General features: G+C 36.2%; 1 protein-coding gene across 3 annotated transcripts in view; it reads left to right on the forward strand.

The window, feature by feature from the left end:
• The window catches only part of DPYD (dihydropyrimidine dehydrogenase), a 365,352-nt gene that overhangs the window by 43,029 nt on the left and 303,671 nt on the right, over window positions 1-18,652 (forward strand). For all 3 annotated transcript variants that reach the window (XR_012588641.1, XM_074597190.1, XM_074597191.1), the window contains exon 3: window positions 5,997-6,079. Coding sequence is in view for 2 of the 3 variants with exons in the window: in XM_074597190.1 (XP_074453291.1) it covers window positions 5,997-6,079 (83 nt within the window). In the remaining variant the exon portion in view is untranslated. The remainder of the gene's footprint in view (window positions 1-5,996; window positions 6,080-18,652) is intronic.

Raw genomic sequence — 18,652 nt, forward strand, 5'->3', positions numbered from 1 at the left:
TCAATATGAAGATAGTTTAAGGGGGCTTCCTGCATGGAGTACAGCTATTGGCTACTGAATATTTTTAATGAATTGTAGCACCAACATTAGAATAAATGCAATATATGCAAGTCGTTTTACCCTATAGCAGATGGGTGCTTAAGTCTGTGTGAGAAGATCAATAGAACCATTTAGCTTTTTGTGTTGTTTCAGTGTAGAAAGACAGTCTGTTCCGAATCAAGAGAGAAGCCTGCTGAGAATATTTAGGTTTCATTGGAATAAAGCACAGTGTTATATAAGTTCGCAGCAGAAGTAGTAGATGTGCTATTCCAAATTCATAACAATTGTCTATTAGTCTGTTTTTAATAATTTTTCTTTGGCATGTAATCCTGTTTAATTAGATTCTACTCTCTCTGTTGTTTCAAGATTCCATAAACTGGAGTCTTATATACCAGCTGCTAAAGCAGGAGTTACTGTCTAAATGATATTCACAATGAGTATTTGGAAGGTTTACAATTATACCCTTGCTAATAAATTGTGCTATTTTCCCCAACAGTTTTAAGTACTAATCTTCAGAAGGCATTTTAAAATTAGCTAAAATTCTGTCAAGAGATTTACAAAAATTGTTAGCATGAAGATAATTATGTCACAGTCCTTGGACTCCATCTCTGATTGTGTGCATAAATCAGAAAATGTCAGCTGTGTTTTCCCTTAATAATTATCCTTGCAGCAATATATTACAATTTAGATTACTATTATAATGTTGCTTTAGGTTTATAAAACACAAGTTCGTTATTTCTAAAGTTTTCTGCTGATGAAATAATTCACACTTCCAGAATAACAAGTGATTATTGCTGTTAACATTTTTTGTATCAATAAGATCAATATAGAAATAAGCATCCTACACTTTTTATACAGTCCCCTGAAGAAGTTAGCTTTTTTATTACAACTTTGTTAAAGGAGATCACTTCTACAGTATGGACAACATTTTCAAAAGAGCTAGCTAATATGGTAAGCCTTGGGGCATGTGTGGGACTTGACTTCTTAAGGAATTTTTGGACCAAAATTTTAGAATTTTCTTGCTGAATTTGTACAGGGCGTAGGCCTGTAGGACAGTAGGTTCTGTAGGTCCCCAACAGTTACGGCAATCTGTCATTGGAGCCTACCTCCTTAAAAGCAGCTAATTGAAATATCAGAGGGACCTATTACATCCTTCAGAACTTGGACCAAGTTGTCTCATTTTAAGCACTCAGAAATCTAGGTACAAATATATTTAGTATGCACACTTTAAAATTTGACTGCATAAACATTAGAAAATTAAGACACAACATACTGTGTAGGAGCATTTTTCATGGTTTATAAAGGAGGAATCACGAGAAAAATGGATTTATTTTAGCATTAGCAGCAATAGTAAATAAAAACCGAACAGGTGAGAGCTGTTCCATCTTTCAAATGCTGTACGTTCCTTATCTTTAATACACAGAGAACATTTGACAGCAAAAATGTGAGATTTACTTTCACAAATGTTTGGAAAAAACTTAAGCTTTCTAATAAAATTTTTTTAAAACGATGTGGAAGCAATGAATTCCAACAATTCAGCAATCCTGCTTACCTAAAAACTTCTTTCATGGAAGAGAGACAGTATTTTAAGTAAGGCTTTTGATTTGGCAGTGTATTGACTAGGATAAGAGAGCTACTCAACTTCGGTGATGCAGGTTGCCTTAGAATAGGTCTTAACGCTGTTGTCAGATCAAAAGACTTTATTTCTCAACTATCTCAAAATGTGTGTAAGACATTATCTGTAATAATGTCTTATGACACTTTTGAATGTCTTATGTGAAGTATTTTGGGATAGAGTTAAAGTAGCAGGATGTGGCTTAGTGTGATCCCACTCCCGTTTGACTGGATGAAAGATTTAAGGTTGATTTCAATGGAAGTGGGGTCACTTCTTTTATCAGTACTGTATCGCAGAATGGGCAAGTTTGAGTTATGGTCTTCTCAAAATTCTGTCTCTTAGGCCTGTCATGGCAGAGCAGGCAATAGACGCCTGGTGGTGACACCGGGCAATAGACTGCTCTTGGATTCTGAGCTACTTCAGCAAAGTTTTGCATTTGACCCAAGAGGCCAAATTAAAAATTGCTTTTCAAATGACAAAGTCAAGCAAAGAGGGCAAGCTAAGCTGATGAATGTTTAGAGATGTGTTTTAACAAGTACAACTTCACTTTTGCTAGAATCCTAGGTTTTTGTTTAGAACTAGAGTGATTCTTTATTTATATTCTCCAGTTACGTGAGGTAGCTTTTTACTTCAGCCAGTGTCAAAGAGTAAGACCATTTTGGACTTGGTAGCTGCTGACTTTCCCCAGACTGTTAGAATATTATTATAAAGTTTATATCATGATATTATTAATATTATCACTTACCCTCACTGAAAATACAGAATTACGAGCATGTAGTCCTTGCTCCCAAAGCTTGCAGTTTATTTTATTAACAAGAATAAATTGCAGTAGGAAAAACAAAAGTCATATTTTTGTGGCTATGGAAGGAAAATCTTTTCAGTTTGTTTATTAATCTTTCTTCTTCCTTATCTTCATACATTCATCATTCATCTCGTTCATTTCTGATTAGATGTTCCACCAGTATGCTGTGTGTGATGCCACAGATATTTGTGGATATCCAGTCTACATCTCCCTTTTTAACTAGTTGTCATGTAGTTTTAGTTAAGATCTCATATGATAAATAAGCCATTTATTTATATAGAAAATCTCTTCTCCACTCTCTTCCTTTTTGGTTAATTTAAAAACCTCAAAGTATTTATGCTGGAATCCTTTAAGAAGCAGTATTTAGACTTTTGTGGCTTTTTGACATGCAATGGTAGCTTGACTTAAGACGACCATGTCCCTAATCGCATCTCTGTACTTATTTTTCCTCCTGAACTTTTTAAAGGTGATATTTAGTTTAGTGTCATATAGCACTATAGATCTACCAACAGCAATAGCATATAGAGTACTATATAACTATGGAATCATTGAGTAAGACTTCTAGACTTTATCTATACCCACAGAAAATCACTTGGCAGTAAGCCACCAAACCCAATTTTTTTCATTGCTTGTGTTTTGATTTTTTTTTACTTTAGCTGCTGTTCAAAATGAAACACCTGGGAGTTTAATTGCTCATTATACTTAAATCTGTGAAGTAGTATGGGCCGAAACATACTACCCTGTGCAAGGTGTTTATAGATATTAATCTGTTTGGTAGCATGGTTTAATAGAATAATAGAATGAGCTTAATTTTTTCTGCTGATTTAATACTTAAGAACGTAAAACTTGCCCTGGTCATGGTCTACCGTAGTTTCATCATCTCCCAGACGTATTCTTCAGAGTATTCTCATGCTCACAAATATAGTGTGTGAGCTGATACTTGGACCCACGAAGAAGTGACACCTATACACCTGTAGATACTGTATCTGGTATTTCAGACACCCTATTCTCTTTTCTCTGAGAAGATCCAACATACTGTTTTGGGTGATTGCAGCTCTAACTGGAAAGCAGTGAGTATTATCAATATGTGCTCACTCTCCTGTTCAGTATGTATGCAGTAACTGATGACATAGTACTGTGAGGTCATCTTCCTTCAGGAGTTTGCATCTGGCTCAGTTTTTAGTTTATTTGTTCCTAACGGTGAAGTTATTTTCTCTCTAACTGCTGTATCTTGGATGAGAGCTATTTGGCTGAAAGTAGCTGAGAAAGAAATTATCCAGAAGCAATTGTCAGAAATGGTTAGAAGTAAGTTCATCTTCTTGCCAAATGAATTGGTACCACATCTATTATTTGAGTTTATATTTTTTTTTCAGTGTTTGCTTGTTTAGGGTTATTTATTAATTTTTGCATTGGGTTTATAGTTGAGATGGAGTATTTTTGCGTGTAAGGCTACATGATCACATCATTTTCTTTAGATATGGGCCATCTTTGTTGTCCTTCAGCTGATTAATGCAGTATGGTCTATACAGACAAAGAAGAAATACCAGCTGAACCTACTCTTTTCAGCATTTTCCATGTGGAGACCATCAATTATTTTAGCTTGTATGATGTAGAGAAGATTTAGTTGTGTTTGATAAAAATCTTGTGTGCTTTGAATCCTCTGCCATTTCTACATGCTTCATACCACAAGGTCAAGAGAAATGAACTGCGTGATGCTCAGATTTTCTGAGCCTGTCCCGAGATGCTGGTGGCACAGGATTGTTAAAACATGGGCTTTCCTCTTTTTGCACTTGGAGCAATATTCCAAATGGTGTTTCCTTTGGTCTGTTTTCCTGGAGGATGGGAGGTTTGATTTTGCTTGCACAGATAGTTTCAGTTTAGTACTGATGAATCGGGAATTCTTTGTTAATTAGTATTGTCAATTTGGATTTCTTTTGTGTATTTTAAATGACTGACCTGCATGTATGTGCTTGGAGCTGAAGGTCAATGTACGCTGATCGAAATAATGGAATACTTCGTCGTAGAGCTTCCCTGTCTTTCTCGCTTAATCCCTTTGAGTTTTTGAGTAGGATTTTGCCATACAAAGGACAGCTGATTGTAATATAAACAAAGAAAAAATATCAGATTAGCTATGGGATAAGGTTACTACTCATACTTGAGACATGCATCATTTTTTGTAAGGGAGGGAAAATGTTGCAAAAGTTCCAAATGTAGCTTTGTTCATTTCTACGGCTCTGAAGTGTATTGTTAAAGCATTAAAACTTTGTATTAAAAAGTCTATATCTTATTTAAAAATAATGATAGTTTAAATGTTAATTGGACAAGCTAAAATATCTTTTTAGGTCATTTACAAAGATCTAATTTCCTTTCCAGTAATGCTTTTACAGACTCAAATTGAATGTAATTATAAAAATAAAGAATCAATGCACAAAAGAAATAACAATAGGTAACTTTTATTGTCTTTATTATAACTATCTTTAAGATGTGGACTTGAAAATTAATTCACGTATTAAAAACTGTGAAAGCAATATGACCAAATAATAGTGCACATATTTTTCTTTAAAGCTACTGCATAAAGAGCCTGACAATCGTGCCTTCAAGGGTGTTAGCAATATTAACTGTTACGCTTGCAACTTGTGTTTCTTTTACACACCCATATGGGAAAATTATGCCTCCCAGAGGTAAGTTTTGGTATTGGAGAAAGGTGCTGCAGAGAACAGGGGAAACCTAAAAGCCTTCTGTATTGACGGAGCCTCAAGAGGATACAAAAATCTTATGGATGATGCAGATGATCAGAGAATTCCTGATTGCTGGTATTTCACACTTGCTTTGCACAGAAACAAATTTCTCTTCTCCTCAGCATCTTCTGAATCAATTTTACTGCCTTTATGGGAGCAGAAGAAAAGGATCAGCACTCTGGAGTAATGGAACCAGTTGCACATTAATAAAAATTAACAGAATATAGCAATTTTATTTCATTTATTGTCACAAAATTTTCGGCTTCATATTATGTTTAGAAATACTGGAAAAAACATTAAGTGATTGAGGTGTCTATAAACAATACATCTTTTCAGTTTCTGTTATGTTTGAAAAATTAAATATTACTTAAAAATGATTGGTTTGTTCTACAAACACTGCCTGTTTCATTGGGACAGAATTTATAACTTTTGTTATAATTCTAAAATGCATATTTAGGTTTCTGTTCTTGTCTGTGTGTATACAGTAGCTTTGTAGCCTCGCATACGGGTAAGGGAAAATAATAATTTTTTTTTTTTCAAAGAAGAAAAAAGTAAAAATTCTATACATTTCATTATGGAACATTTATAAGTTGATTTCCATGACAACCATATAATAAGATTCATGTTTACTTTGTTTCTGAGTTCTCAATGTCTTTTTAATGACTCCTCTGTAATTAAAACAGAATGCATAATTTGAGGTTACATAATATAAATCAGTTTTGTTTGCAGGATGTTGAATAATGTTAATACATGTACAATATACTGTTTAAGAGCCTTACATGGATTCGTCCGTTTGTTGCAGAACTGTGAGAAACTGGAAAATAATTTTGACGACATCAAGCACACGACTCTTAGTGAGCGAGGAGCACTTCGAGAAGCAATGAGGTAAGTCTGGGTCACCATAGCAACAGTCACAGATGTGGTAAAGAAAGAGTCATTCTTCATTATTGGGGGAACAAATGAGTTCATTGCCACCATTCAGCTCTATTCTCTAAGGTATTAATTTGTCAGTGGAGAGGCTTCCCTTGAGGCTGTACTTTGGTTTTGAAGCTGCATAAATGTTAAGCCTGACTGCACAGTAAAAAACGTAAATGTTTAATTTGTTATTTAAAATGCTTAAGGGGTGCCTTGCTTTATATTTATACTAAACTGTGAGTGAATGAAAATATTGTTCATCTAAATTCTGTAAGTGTTAAAGCAATTGTACAATGTGTTTGAACAAACCTGTGTTTGCTTTTAAATTGGATTTGATTTTTATGTATGTAGTTCCTATGTACTCTGATTTTATCACCAGATTTACATGATTTTAGTTTTGCTAGTGGAACATTAAAATCTATCTGGTCCTTCATATATTGTAGACGTGTATATTTTCCTCGTACCATTGCACTTAATACTTATTAGGGGAGGTCAAAATTAGTCAGTACGTGTATCTTCTGTCACCCTTACTTGCACTGTCGAGTATCTGGGTACAGGACTCTGAAGAAACTTGGCAGCTGTAGTACATGGCAAAGGGAATGGTTACTATGCTGAAAGGTGGTGGAATCAAAGACAGATTTTTCTACAGTAACTCACTGAATCATCAGGAAGATGTTAATTATAGTATTACCCGTGGATCAGAAAATAATAGTAACCTGTACTTTTAAAGGTTTTGCAAGTTTGGTGGTAAAATGTAATGATGCAAACGTAGTGATATCGGAGCAACATCTTAGGCTTTCACTACCGCAGTAAAAAGTAAAAACAAGAACAAAAATATTGAGAATCTTCTTGAAAAACTAATTACACCCATTTGCTTTGATTGTGTTCACAATCCCTTTAAATTTATGGATGTGTGTGAATGACTTTATTTGCATGAGTCTGACTTGATGTTCATGCAGCTTTTGTCTCACGTACACTGCTATGAATAAGCGTTTGTAAAGGTCTTCTGACTTGAAATGCAACCTGCCTCTTTTGAAGCCTTTCTTATTACCTCCAAGTTATATTCTTTCCTTTCTGAACTTTTCAATTACTAGTGCTGCAAATAACTGTAAAAATAACGGCACTCACCTTTCTAATTGTGATTTCTTGTTTTTGCTTGTTTTGCTTCATACGTTTAGTATTTTCTCCCTGTGTGGTTGGACATCTGTGTATGTAAATCTTTCCTGTAGTGCCAGTAAATGGAAAGTGATTTAAAATAAAGATTTGGGGAACTTTTGGCATATGAAGCTACGTTTAGTATTTTCAACAAATTGGATTTCAAGTTGCTGCTCTCCTGTAACAGCGTTCCATGCGTAGGTTTGTGGTGTTTTGCGATACATGACTCAGCAGAGTTAATCTTTTAAAAACTTGGGAGCTGACAGCTCTTTGGTGATAAACATTCCCTAGCAAAGGGAGCTTTGGCATTTCAAAGGTCATGTTTCTGTTACAAGGACTGTGTAGAAGATTCTCATGATTCTATGCTGTGCATACAATAAAAAGCACTTTACTATCTCATAAATTTGTATCCTGGCTATTTCTGCCAGTGTACAAGCCATTCTGAGAAATAGTCACCGATTGTGGTTTGACAGATATTGTGCAGTGTTGGAACTCTCTTAATTGCAGTCAATATTATATGGTTGATTTTTTTTCTTAGTTGTTTTTATGGAGGTAAAGAAAATACCTAGCGTACTTAATTAAGACTGTAGTATGTTTTTGTAATGTACTTCAGTAACACAGAAAAAGTGCAAAATGCTAATTTAGAGAGGTGTTTGCGTATAGGTGTACATATTTTTCTAAATGCGTGTAAAAGACACTTGTTATTTTAGGCTGTACAGTTCTTTCAACTGCTACGTAGTCACCCCATATCCTCGGTGGCTGCATTTTTCTGTTTGGATCCCAAGATTATCTGTAGCGTATGTCATTCAAATGGTACATTTTGGCAGATTAAAGTTCCCTTTGCTTTCCCATAACTATAGTGGACATTGGACCAGGGGTGTGGGAGGACACAGATTTGCTGGCCTCGGTATTGTGAGCTACCTGCCTCCTTTTGGTAAAGGGAGCACGTGGAGAGGGTTACACGTTGCACAAAGGCGCTAAAATCATGTGGGCATGAAAACAACAACAACAAAAAAATACTAGTTGGATAGCTAAGCGGATATATGTGGATCTCAGATGAGCCTTAAGTCGAGTGGGCAGTCTGCCCAAATCCTCTCTGATTTCCCAGAGTGGTACTACTGGTCTGCCAGATGAGAGATACAATGAACATTTTCCCCCAGTGCTCCTGTTTGGAATGAGACCTTCCATTTTAACTTTCTCTTTGAGAAAAATGGTCAATTTAATATGGATTTCAGTACATTTCTAGTCTATGAATATCACTGTGCTCTGCATAAACAAACACTAATATCCAAAAAGGGTCTTGTTCTTTTTCCAGCTCTTCAGAAACTGAATGGTATTCAAATTAAGGATTACATGAAAATCATCTTTCTTATTTATGTATATAGATGTATGCAAAAAAACCCAACTTTCTGAAGGGTTTTGAAATGATCATAAAGCATATGAGCTTTCTCTAGTTCTACTTTACATATTATTTTAGAGCTTGAATGAGATAATGAGCTGATAGTAGTTTGCCATTACTCAGTATATAAAGAGTAGTATTGTAAGAATTTCGTTTACTTCTGATTGCACATAAAATCATAAAGCATTCAATTCAGTTAATGTTTTGCTTATTTTCTTAATGTGCTCCAAATGGTTTATTTATTATTATATTTTAATATAACTGCAAAGCTTAAGTAAACAATAAGAATACATTAGTTTTTTGAATTAGGGTTTATAAATGGGCAGACTATTCCTTTACATACCTTGAATGTGCATATGATAATTTAATTGGGTATTTTATGTAGTAAGTTGGCAGAAAAATAGCATAGATATATACCTATAATGTCAGGTTGCATAAGCAAAAGCATTAAGCTTTTGTTAAACAGGGCTCAATTTGTTCATAATATATAATCACTGTAAAAAAATTTGGATCCTGATTCTCAGTAAAGCTTCACATAGAAATTTAAAGGAGATTTTAGACTGGTTTGGCTTCTACGAGGAGATGAGTATTTGAGGAGGAGGAAGTGGCATAGCTAAGCCTATGCTGACCCTAGGAGTCTTTTCATAGGTGGCAAAACCAGAATGTGGACTGCTGCAGTAACAATTCCTCTGGGAAAGTAGGGTAAAGTAGCTTTGAGGAGTCTTAAAAATAAAAAAACCCACAATGCAAATCCCCCCAAACTATAAAGCACCTTTTAGTAGATGTGTGGAAAAAATCCAAACCCAATTATTATCAATTTAGAAAAAGATAAGGTTTAGGGAGTTAACGGATTTAACAAGGTGAAGGACAAATTTTAGAAAGCAACAGACATCAGCTGGCAGGAGGGGAATTAAACTTCATGAGGTTTCTGTAGGCCCATTTCTCCAGCCTGTTGAGGTCCCTCTGAACAGCAGCAGTACCCTTTGGAGTATCAGCCATTCCAGACTGAACACTATACTAGGCTTTAGGCCTATGTCTAGTGTGGATTTGTGAACCCTGGTGTCAGACAAATGAAGCCATAATGTTTAACCTCTGAATGTGATGTTGCAAATGTTTGCTTGTCAGCTGAGTTGGTAAGCCATGGTGGTGGCTTGTGGCAGTGAGCAATCATTTAGTAAGACCGGTGAGATGTTAAACACAGGAATGGGTCCTACTTGTAGGTGAATATGTGTACGGTCTATCTTGTGAAGATTGATTGAGTTAGTATGCGTGAAAGCTTTGCAGGTGAAAATTAAAGCAGACTATTTCTGTATAGACTTCTTGTTAATAAAGGAAGATTTAAACATATTTCTTCGTACTTCAAAGTGGGGAAGGAGAGAGAAAGTTTGCTTGTCTGTTTGGATCAGTATAAAAAGGCACCAAAGTTCATTTGGAATTTTCTTTTGCACTCACGTATTTGTATACGGTTTTGGATAATGTGAACATGGGAGTGAGGCTTCAACTGTAAATTCCAGTTTGATAAAAACAGTTTCTATTAATGATGATGTTCACTGTTGTCTTAACAGCTGTATAAGCTGGGGTTAGTAACAATCAAGCTTCTTTTACTATGGTCTAGACTCTCATATGTATTTGACAAATAATCTCTGTGGCTGGGCAAAACCCAAGAAGAGCGCACTGTAAGAAGTTCCATGACTTCAGGAGTGTTCATTAGTTTGCAGAGTAAAAGTTAGGGATTTAAAAATGTGAACAAAGCAAGTCTGCAGCACAAACTACAAAACATATAGTAACCAGCTTGTTAGGGCTCTGGCCTGAGACGTGTGAAATACAGGTTGATATTCTGGTTCTGAGTCAGGCAACTTGGTTTTCCCAGTTTAAATAAGCCACATCATAGAGCTGTAGAGTTACAGAAATACAGGCATGAAATATAAGGAAAATGAGAACTATGAAAAATTTCATGTTAAAAGTATGCCTGCTTTCCTGTATTGTTTTAAGCTGTTCTGAGAGATGGGACCAATCTCAGGTAAACTGAAAGGGAAGGTGAATGAGGAGGAGTAAGGATAATTGCTTCTGGATTACTAGAGACCTGATCCAGGTCTCAAAGATCATCTATTTGAAGAAATCCTTCATGTTCTGAGGAGGAGGAAGCCTTTGGAGTGAATTCTGGCGATCCAAAGTAGCCACTAGCCTTGTGATTAGTGTGCCTGCATGGGACTGAGGGAGTAAGTTCAAATTTGTTCTCCACCTTCTTCTGTCTTCATGTTTCTCTCTAGTGCAATCATTTGAATGCTGCTTGGGACATGTTTTTAGGGGAGAAACAAGTTATTGCTTATGTATTTAACAAAAATATTGTGCTGCTTACAAAGTGCAACAGCGCTAGGCCTTCTTGGGTGACCAGCACATGTTCCTCTGCTGTATCTCAGCAACAACAACCAAATACCCCCTTGCCCCAGAGGACATACTGATTAGATAAACCACTTTGATATATAGGCTTACTTATTTAGACCTTCATTTAGACTATTTGGCTTAGAGATACTTCTTCAAAAAAAAAAAGTTAACTGCAGAGGTGTTCCCAAACTGAAAACAAAACAACCCACAAAACTGTGGAATTTAGGGAATAGACCATGCTCCCTTTATAATTTTGTTTCTAGATATGTATCTTGACAATTTTATAAATTTACTGTACTATTAATAGCATATGGAAATACGCAGATGCTGCAGAATGCTAGTGGTGCTTGTTACATTTGGTGTCACATAGGAATACATGCAGAATATTAGAAGCACTTGAGAACTTTTAGTAGTACTTCCGTATGAATTTAATTTTGTTTTGAGTCTTGTTTTGAAATCAGAACTTCGCTATCCTCCTTAGGGTACATTACAGATCAAGCGTATTGTCAACATCACTTGTGTCGACCAAACATTGGTCGTGTATCTTCGCAGTGCAAGACAGCCCTGTATAAGGATAGCTACAACTGAACAAGCTGCTTAGGTGCTGGAAGCTGTTTAGTGGCATTAACAAGGTTCTCTGTTCGTGCAGTTTTGCCTTGTTCTTTCTTGGCTAATAAACCCCTGAGTCACCCACTAGCCAGCTTCTGGGGGCCTAGTGCTGTGCCTGGGATGCATTGCTTAGCTCTTGCCACGATGGAATAATTTCTATCTACAGGCAGACACTGTGCAGAGCTATAACACCAAGCATGTATAGGAACCTGTGACATTAATGTAATTATTTTTGTGAGAGTTATTAGCACTTACATTGTCTTCCTGTATCATTTACGTGGAGAATCAACTTCATATTGCGTTTTGCAATTAAAAAAAGAAGGTTCTGATATGTGACAAGTCCATTGTTTAAAGTCACAGGTATAACTCACACTGAAGATCTTGTGGAACTAGTGATAATGTTTATTTTCCTGTGCTTTAGAATATAATTGCATTGCTTTATATATTTTTAAAGTATATATAAAGAAAACTATAAAGTATCTTGTTTTGAGTTTCATTGTGAGATGGGCTGTTCTGTTTACTATCAACTTCATAATACCTTGATCAGAAATTTTGATACTGAATTACATTTCCAAGTTTATTTCAGCTGATAGTTGCACATACACTGTTGAAAATACCGTATATAATTTTTCATTTTTAATTTATGAATTATAATTTTTTTTTGATCTATTGATGTAGACAGAGGATGGGCTTCTTTCTTTAGCTATTACAGGGGAGGGGATCAAGATAAGTTATTTTCCTTTGAGTGTTCCTTTAGTCACCTAGCTAGCATAAACTAACAAATGCAACTTTAGCTGACCTAAAGTTGTGCATCAATGATGTTCATGACTGGCAGATGTAAAAGGATATTGAATTTTTTTGTGATTCCAATTGGCAATGTAGGTTCACAGTTATTTTACATCAGAGGACTGACTTATGCCTTGTAGTGCATATAAACAGTACATGGATCTAGAACAAAAACATTTTTAGTAAAATAGCAAAATAACAAATAATATTAATGGTTTTGGAAACTGCATTACAATTACTACTTTTGTTGATATACTGAAGTGTGCTTTAGGCAGGGTCTTACATAAAGGTTTTGGTAAAATCTTGTATGTTTTTCATACACTTTCTTGTATTCATTACAGTGACTGAATGATGCTTCAGGTCTGTTCCGTGCATGGTAAACGTGTGGGTGCTGTATTCATGTGTACTGTTCCCCAAACAATATTTCAGAGAGGAGATGAGAAAACAAAACCCACTTTTCTGTCACTTCAAGGAAGGGGAGCCTGTTTCTGCTTTTGAACCATTTAGTTTTGTGATTTAAAGAAAAGAATTGGGTAACAGTCAAAATTTTGCTTTTTAGCAAACTGCAGGAGATGTTGTCTGATGTTGGTGGTGAAAGAGATTTTGAAAACCACTGTGGCAGATGGCTTACCACAAAGACTCCAAAGATGGCATGCAGCGGGTGCAGCGTTGTACCTTTCAGTGACTAATAGCCACTTGTCTGCAAACTGTTAGAGTAGAAAATTGCACTGCAGAATCTTGAGTTCACTCTATTGGGTTCCCATTTGTTGCTTTTTAAAATGCAAGATTTTAAAATATTTCTGAAATTTGTTCTTTGCTACCATTAACAATCAGGAAAAATGGATTTCTAGAGACAATATATACAATATGACTACCAGGCTTATGACTACTTTAGTTTCATCAGCCTATACACTTTAAAAAAGGTTTTGGTTTGTTAAATACATTTTTTTTTTTTTTTTAAACTTTGGAGATGAGTGAAGGAAACTTACGGTGATGTTGCCATGAGACATAGCTTTCTGTAGATTTTTTTTTTTTTTTCAGGGCTTTGGGTGGTTTAGTTAGACCATAACAAAAGTCTGGGACATACACAGAAGCTGGGTGTCTTATAGCTTTGGCAAAGGAGTTAAATGTTTTAGTTCAGGCTGTTAAAGCTCATGCTGTTTTATTTGTAAGTCATAAATTTAATCTCCACTGTAGCCAGGCTATTGATAGTACCACGTTCTACATGTATTTAAGAAACCCCATTTCCTACAGTAGCTTCTGTTTTGTGTACGGTCAGAAACCAGTCTGTCTTAACAAATGGTATTTTAAATATATCGGCACTTGTTTCTTTTCACACGTTTACTGTAGTTCTCAAAAGCCTCAAAAAGTGTAATCTTTCTTCCCTCCTTTGTGGTGTCCTTTGAAGTCAATGGGCTTTGTATTGCCATGGGCATCTCTAAGTACATTCTCCTTGGAGTTCAGGATACAAAGCAAACCTAGGAGACTGAAGACAAAACATAGTCTTCATTCAAAACTGCTTTATTAGCTAGTGTCTGTCTTTGCATTGTATGTTCATTGCAGCCAGATCATAGAATCGCCTGGGTTGGAAGGGACCTTTCAGATCGCCTAGTCCAACCATCAACCTAACTCTAAAAAAAAACATCGCTAAACTATATCTCTAAGCACTATGTCAACCTGCCTTTTAAATACCTCCAGGGATCATTATCTTTTCTGATTAAGGTGTGTTTAGAACCCTTTGGTTATAATGAATATTAGTAGCTACGATTACTTTTTTTTGCTACTTCTCAAGAGTCCTAACTTTATATTATACTGACTGTTGTGGTTCTGGACGTAAGAGCGAACATCCATTTTCCTAGAAGTGTTTTGTATATTGGGGTAGTTCAGAGAAAAAACTGTGGGTCCAACTGTACCTTAACTTCCATCAAAATTAATCTGCCCTTCCCCTGCAGGGGGAAATTTAAATCCTGTTTATTTACTTGAGGCTATTTGGGAGAGCAAGAAAAGAAAATATTATTTAAGTTTAATGTTCCAACGGAATCAATGTGATTATTGAAAATAAGACTCTAATGTCTATTGGTTTTTTTCAATAGATTAGTTGTTAAGAAAATAAAGTATCATCAGTACCACACACTTAGCTATTTGGCTACAAAATTTTGCAAAAACAATTTTCCATCTTCATTTCTAAGGAAATTTTACAGGAGAATCTCTTAATTACAGGAGAATCTCTTTCATTGGAACTTGCTGTTGAAAAGTTGGTGGGCAGCCAGTTAAGCTGTAGACCACTTTAGGTCTTTCAGAATGCCACCCAGAGACTTTCACTGCTAGCGCCTAAGGCAAAGCTACTAAATTTTAAGACCCTAGGAGCGAGGAGTGTTAAGATTTCAGGCAACAAGGAATACAAAGGAAGCTGCTTACAGAGTGAGACGAGCATAAGAGGTGTCATGGAGAATCAAGGAACAAACTCAATATTCTTGAGCAACATCTCCTGCCGTCTTGAATGCCCAGGACTGCTTGTCTAGGATGTGCTTTGTAACGTGCAGAGAATATTGGTAGTGACAAGATTCTTTGTCAAGCAGGCATTTGCAGTAAGTTTCAATTTGTATGTATTTAGCTTGTTCAACCAATATGGAGCACTTACTTCTGTCTTGGTCCAATACCGAACTTCAAGCTTGTCTTTTTTTGCAGAAAGAAAAAATAAAAAGACATTTTCTTCTGTAAAATAAACCCTAAACAGTTCTAAATATCACCATAGTATTTGGACCCATTCAAGTGAGTTCTAATAGTGGATCTGCATGTGGTTCAGAATTTAATGGAAAGAATTATAATGTGAATTTCATCAGAATACTTGCAAAAGACATTGATTTACAGTCTGACACCATTACAATACAATAATCTTTTAAAACTGGTAAGTTTTTGTAAAATATTTTTAAATAGTATACTTTTTACTACTATTTATTAATAGTATTGAGTATTTCTACTATTACTATACTTTAAAAGTAGTGATTACTATTGCTATATTTAATATTTTTATTTATTCAATAAAGTAATTACTATTGCTATAAGTACTATAAAACTTATTACTGCTATTCAATAGTACTGTTTAATGGTACTGTTTATGACCACTAATACTTTTAATACTGCTATTTTACATACTGAAAATTTTTCCACATTTGTCAGTATCAATTCGTATTAACCAAGCCTTTGCTTTGTATTTGGTAATGTGTATATAAAAAAATAAAATATGGTTTTGGTCGGTATCTGACAGTATTACCAAAAGGGCAAGAAAACACTTATACTTTGAGGAGTATTTTTATTACAGAAAAGATATATTTATAAAATAATTTTACACATGTTTTCTTTTTTCTCCTACCTGGCATGTCTTCCCATTGGAGCACGTAGTGGCTTCCTGAGCGGTTCTCCCCGCTTATCTGTGCTTTTTCTAGCCAACAGGAAATGCACTTGAGCATGTGGAAAACAGTTGCTGTTCCCAAGGACCTGCAGCATCTTGCTGGGCTCATGGCTGGCTGTTAGATGTTGGTCTGTGCCTCTCAGTGTCCACACCTCCCTCTTCCCATTGCAAATTTACTTGCACGGCGACTGCTGGTGTTGTTAACCCTCTTCTGTCCTCAAATGTATTCTCTTGTGATTTCTTCTCAGATAAGATAAAATAATTAATTGGGGTGGGAATTGTTCTCCCTATAATTACAGAACTATGCAGGGATGTTTAAAAATACTTAAATAGGAACTGTTATATATTTAAGAGAGAATCTGGCTCCGCTGAGTGCTTTCCACTAAGGAGAGCTGTGGCTGCATGGCTAAGCCTGAGCACTGGTAGCCATGTGGCTGCAGAAGCCAAAACAGGGGACTTCTTTTCTTTGTGTAGATATAGACAAGCTCAAACGGCTCCTATGTAGAATCATACGTTTAGTCGTGGCCTACCTGTAGGGTGCCTCTGTCTCATCCTCATTGACTCAGTCGACATCTGTGCAAAGCCAGCGGGGTGGCGCGGGCCCAGGCAGGGGGATGCGCTGCTGCTGCTGCTGGAGTCCTGCTTGGGGCAGGGCAGCACTTCTGTGCTGTCACTGCAATAGCCAGCACAGACAGCCGGGATGCAGAAGCTACAGGGACATGGATGTCCATGTTGGTTGCTCAAGCCTACAGGACCAGGTTAGAACTAGGCTGAAATAAACACTGCCTGCATTTCAGGAGGGGTTATGCTGGGTCTTAATGCCAGCTGGTTTGCTGTAGAGAGCCCCTGCTGCTGGGCAGCACTGTTTGCTCATATGGATATAGTCATGCTAGGGCATCCTCTGCCACTAGACATGTAGCCATTCTAGGGATAAATTCTTCTGTGGTCAAAACCATGGGGAAAGGCTGGTTAATACCCCAGGAGAGGGGAGAGGACCACTGTTCGCCCAGTTGTAGATGAAATCCCTGATTTTCTTTTTCTAATACAGGAAGATGTTTAACCAGCAGGGACTGTATAGCTCTCTTTCCTGATTGAATTAGATGTATTTCAGTAAGTGTAAAACTATTTCCCTGTACTCCCTGCTTCTGTGATCAATTTTTATTTTTTTATTCTACTTGAGTACGCTGGGTGAGTGAAGACTTTACCCCTAAATTGGAAAGGCCTGAGTAATCTTTCGCTGTTGGCATTGCTAAACATTCTATCTTCTGCTAGTGTAACAATGTCATAACATATAAAATGTATTTTGTCTTAAAACTACAACTGCAAACAGAGCTTTGAAATGCAACTTCTTTTAATATTTTCCCTTCCATCATACTCATTTAATTCTTGATATAAGACAAAAATTCATTGCTCTTGTGCTGAGAGTGTGAAGCCACAAGTTGATAATGGGAACTCGATGTTTGTAATACAAAGTGTTGTTCCTGTAGTGTAGTCCAATTACACAATAGTAAAGCAGGGATGTAACACAGCAATGCTGCTTTCCTATTTGTTTCAGTAAGTTTAGCACAGCGGGAAATGTGGCATTCTTCCAAGGTAATGTGTCAAGCTTACAGTTGGCTGGAAGTGCAATGCAAGTTATTCTAAGATTTCGCATGCTGGCTAATAACTCTCGCTGAATGTATGCGACAATTGTCTTATGAAGTGTATTTGATGTCATTTCATTGCAAAGGTTTTATGTCTTAATTTTGAGACATTATGGTATTCTAGATATATTTGAACAAGCTTCTCTGTAGATGCTACATTTATGGCATCGTAGTTTTAGTAATCAAATATAATTTCTATATGGTTAGAGATCATGTACGCCCTTTTTCCAAGACCCTGGTGAATCTTATGAAATCAGAAATAATTACTCCATCAATTTGGTCAAATGATGTAAATTTTTTCTCCAAAAAAGTCCTATTTTTGGAGGAAAAATATATCTAAAATAAGATCTAAAATCAAAATGTATGTGTAATATCAGCAGACCGTCTCACTTCTTTTTTGAAACCCAGAGAGCTAGTAATGTATCAGCAATTTGGCAGCTGGGAGAAACCAGAGATAACAAGGCATCTTTCTTAGTAGTGACTTTGCTGTTGAGACCTTCTCTTATTCTGAGAAATCTCAGAATTTTTGCAGTTGGTCTCATTTTCAACTAATTTTTGCATCGCTTTAAAGTCATTCCCCAAGTCAGTAGAAATCACCCTTGTACTGCGGCAGTCAACCCTTCACAGCTGTCTTAAAGATACATTAATATTCTTTACAGTTTTGAACAGTCCTCAGCAAAACATGTACGCTTAAAATAGCATGGGAGTGGCTCTATAAACTGCTCCATGGTATATCTCAGCGTGTTTCAAATGTGATAAGGAACAGCCACCACTTATGGAGTATTACCAAATAGTTCACAATTAAGGAGTTCACCTTCAGCCTCGTTAGCAGTCTCGGTTACAGAGGTTACCAGTGCATGCTAAAAAAAGTGTTGGGATTTCTTTTTGTGAATCACGGATAGCTCAGAGGACATCAGTTAGTTTCATCAGGTTATTGAATGCTATCATAGGTAAAAATACCGCTGTGTTGCACCTGGTTTGATTTAATGGTAAAATTCCCCATCTTGTGCATTTTTTTTATCCCCACTACTCATTTTTCAGTCAGCCTTCTAAAAAGAGTATCTGCCACCTCTTGGTCACAGACATTTTCTCTGTGGCAGTAAGTTTGGGTTTACATTAAAACAGTAATTGCTGCTAGCGTCTGAAGCTTTCCA

The sequence above is a fragment of the Larus michahellis genome, chromosome 8, assembly GCF_964199755.1.
Source record: "Larus michahellis chromosome 8, bLarMic1.1, whole genome shotgun sequence".
NCBI classification, from domain to species: Eukaryota; Metazoa; Chordata; class Aves; order Charadriiformes; family Laridae; genus Larus; species Larus michahellis.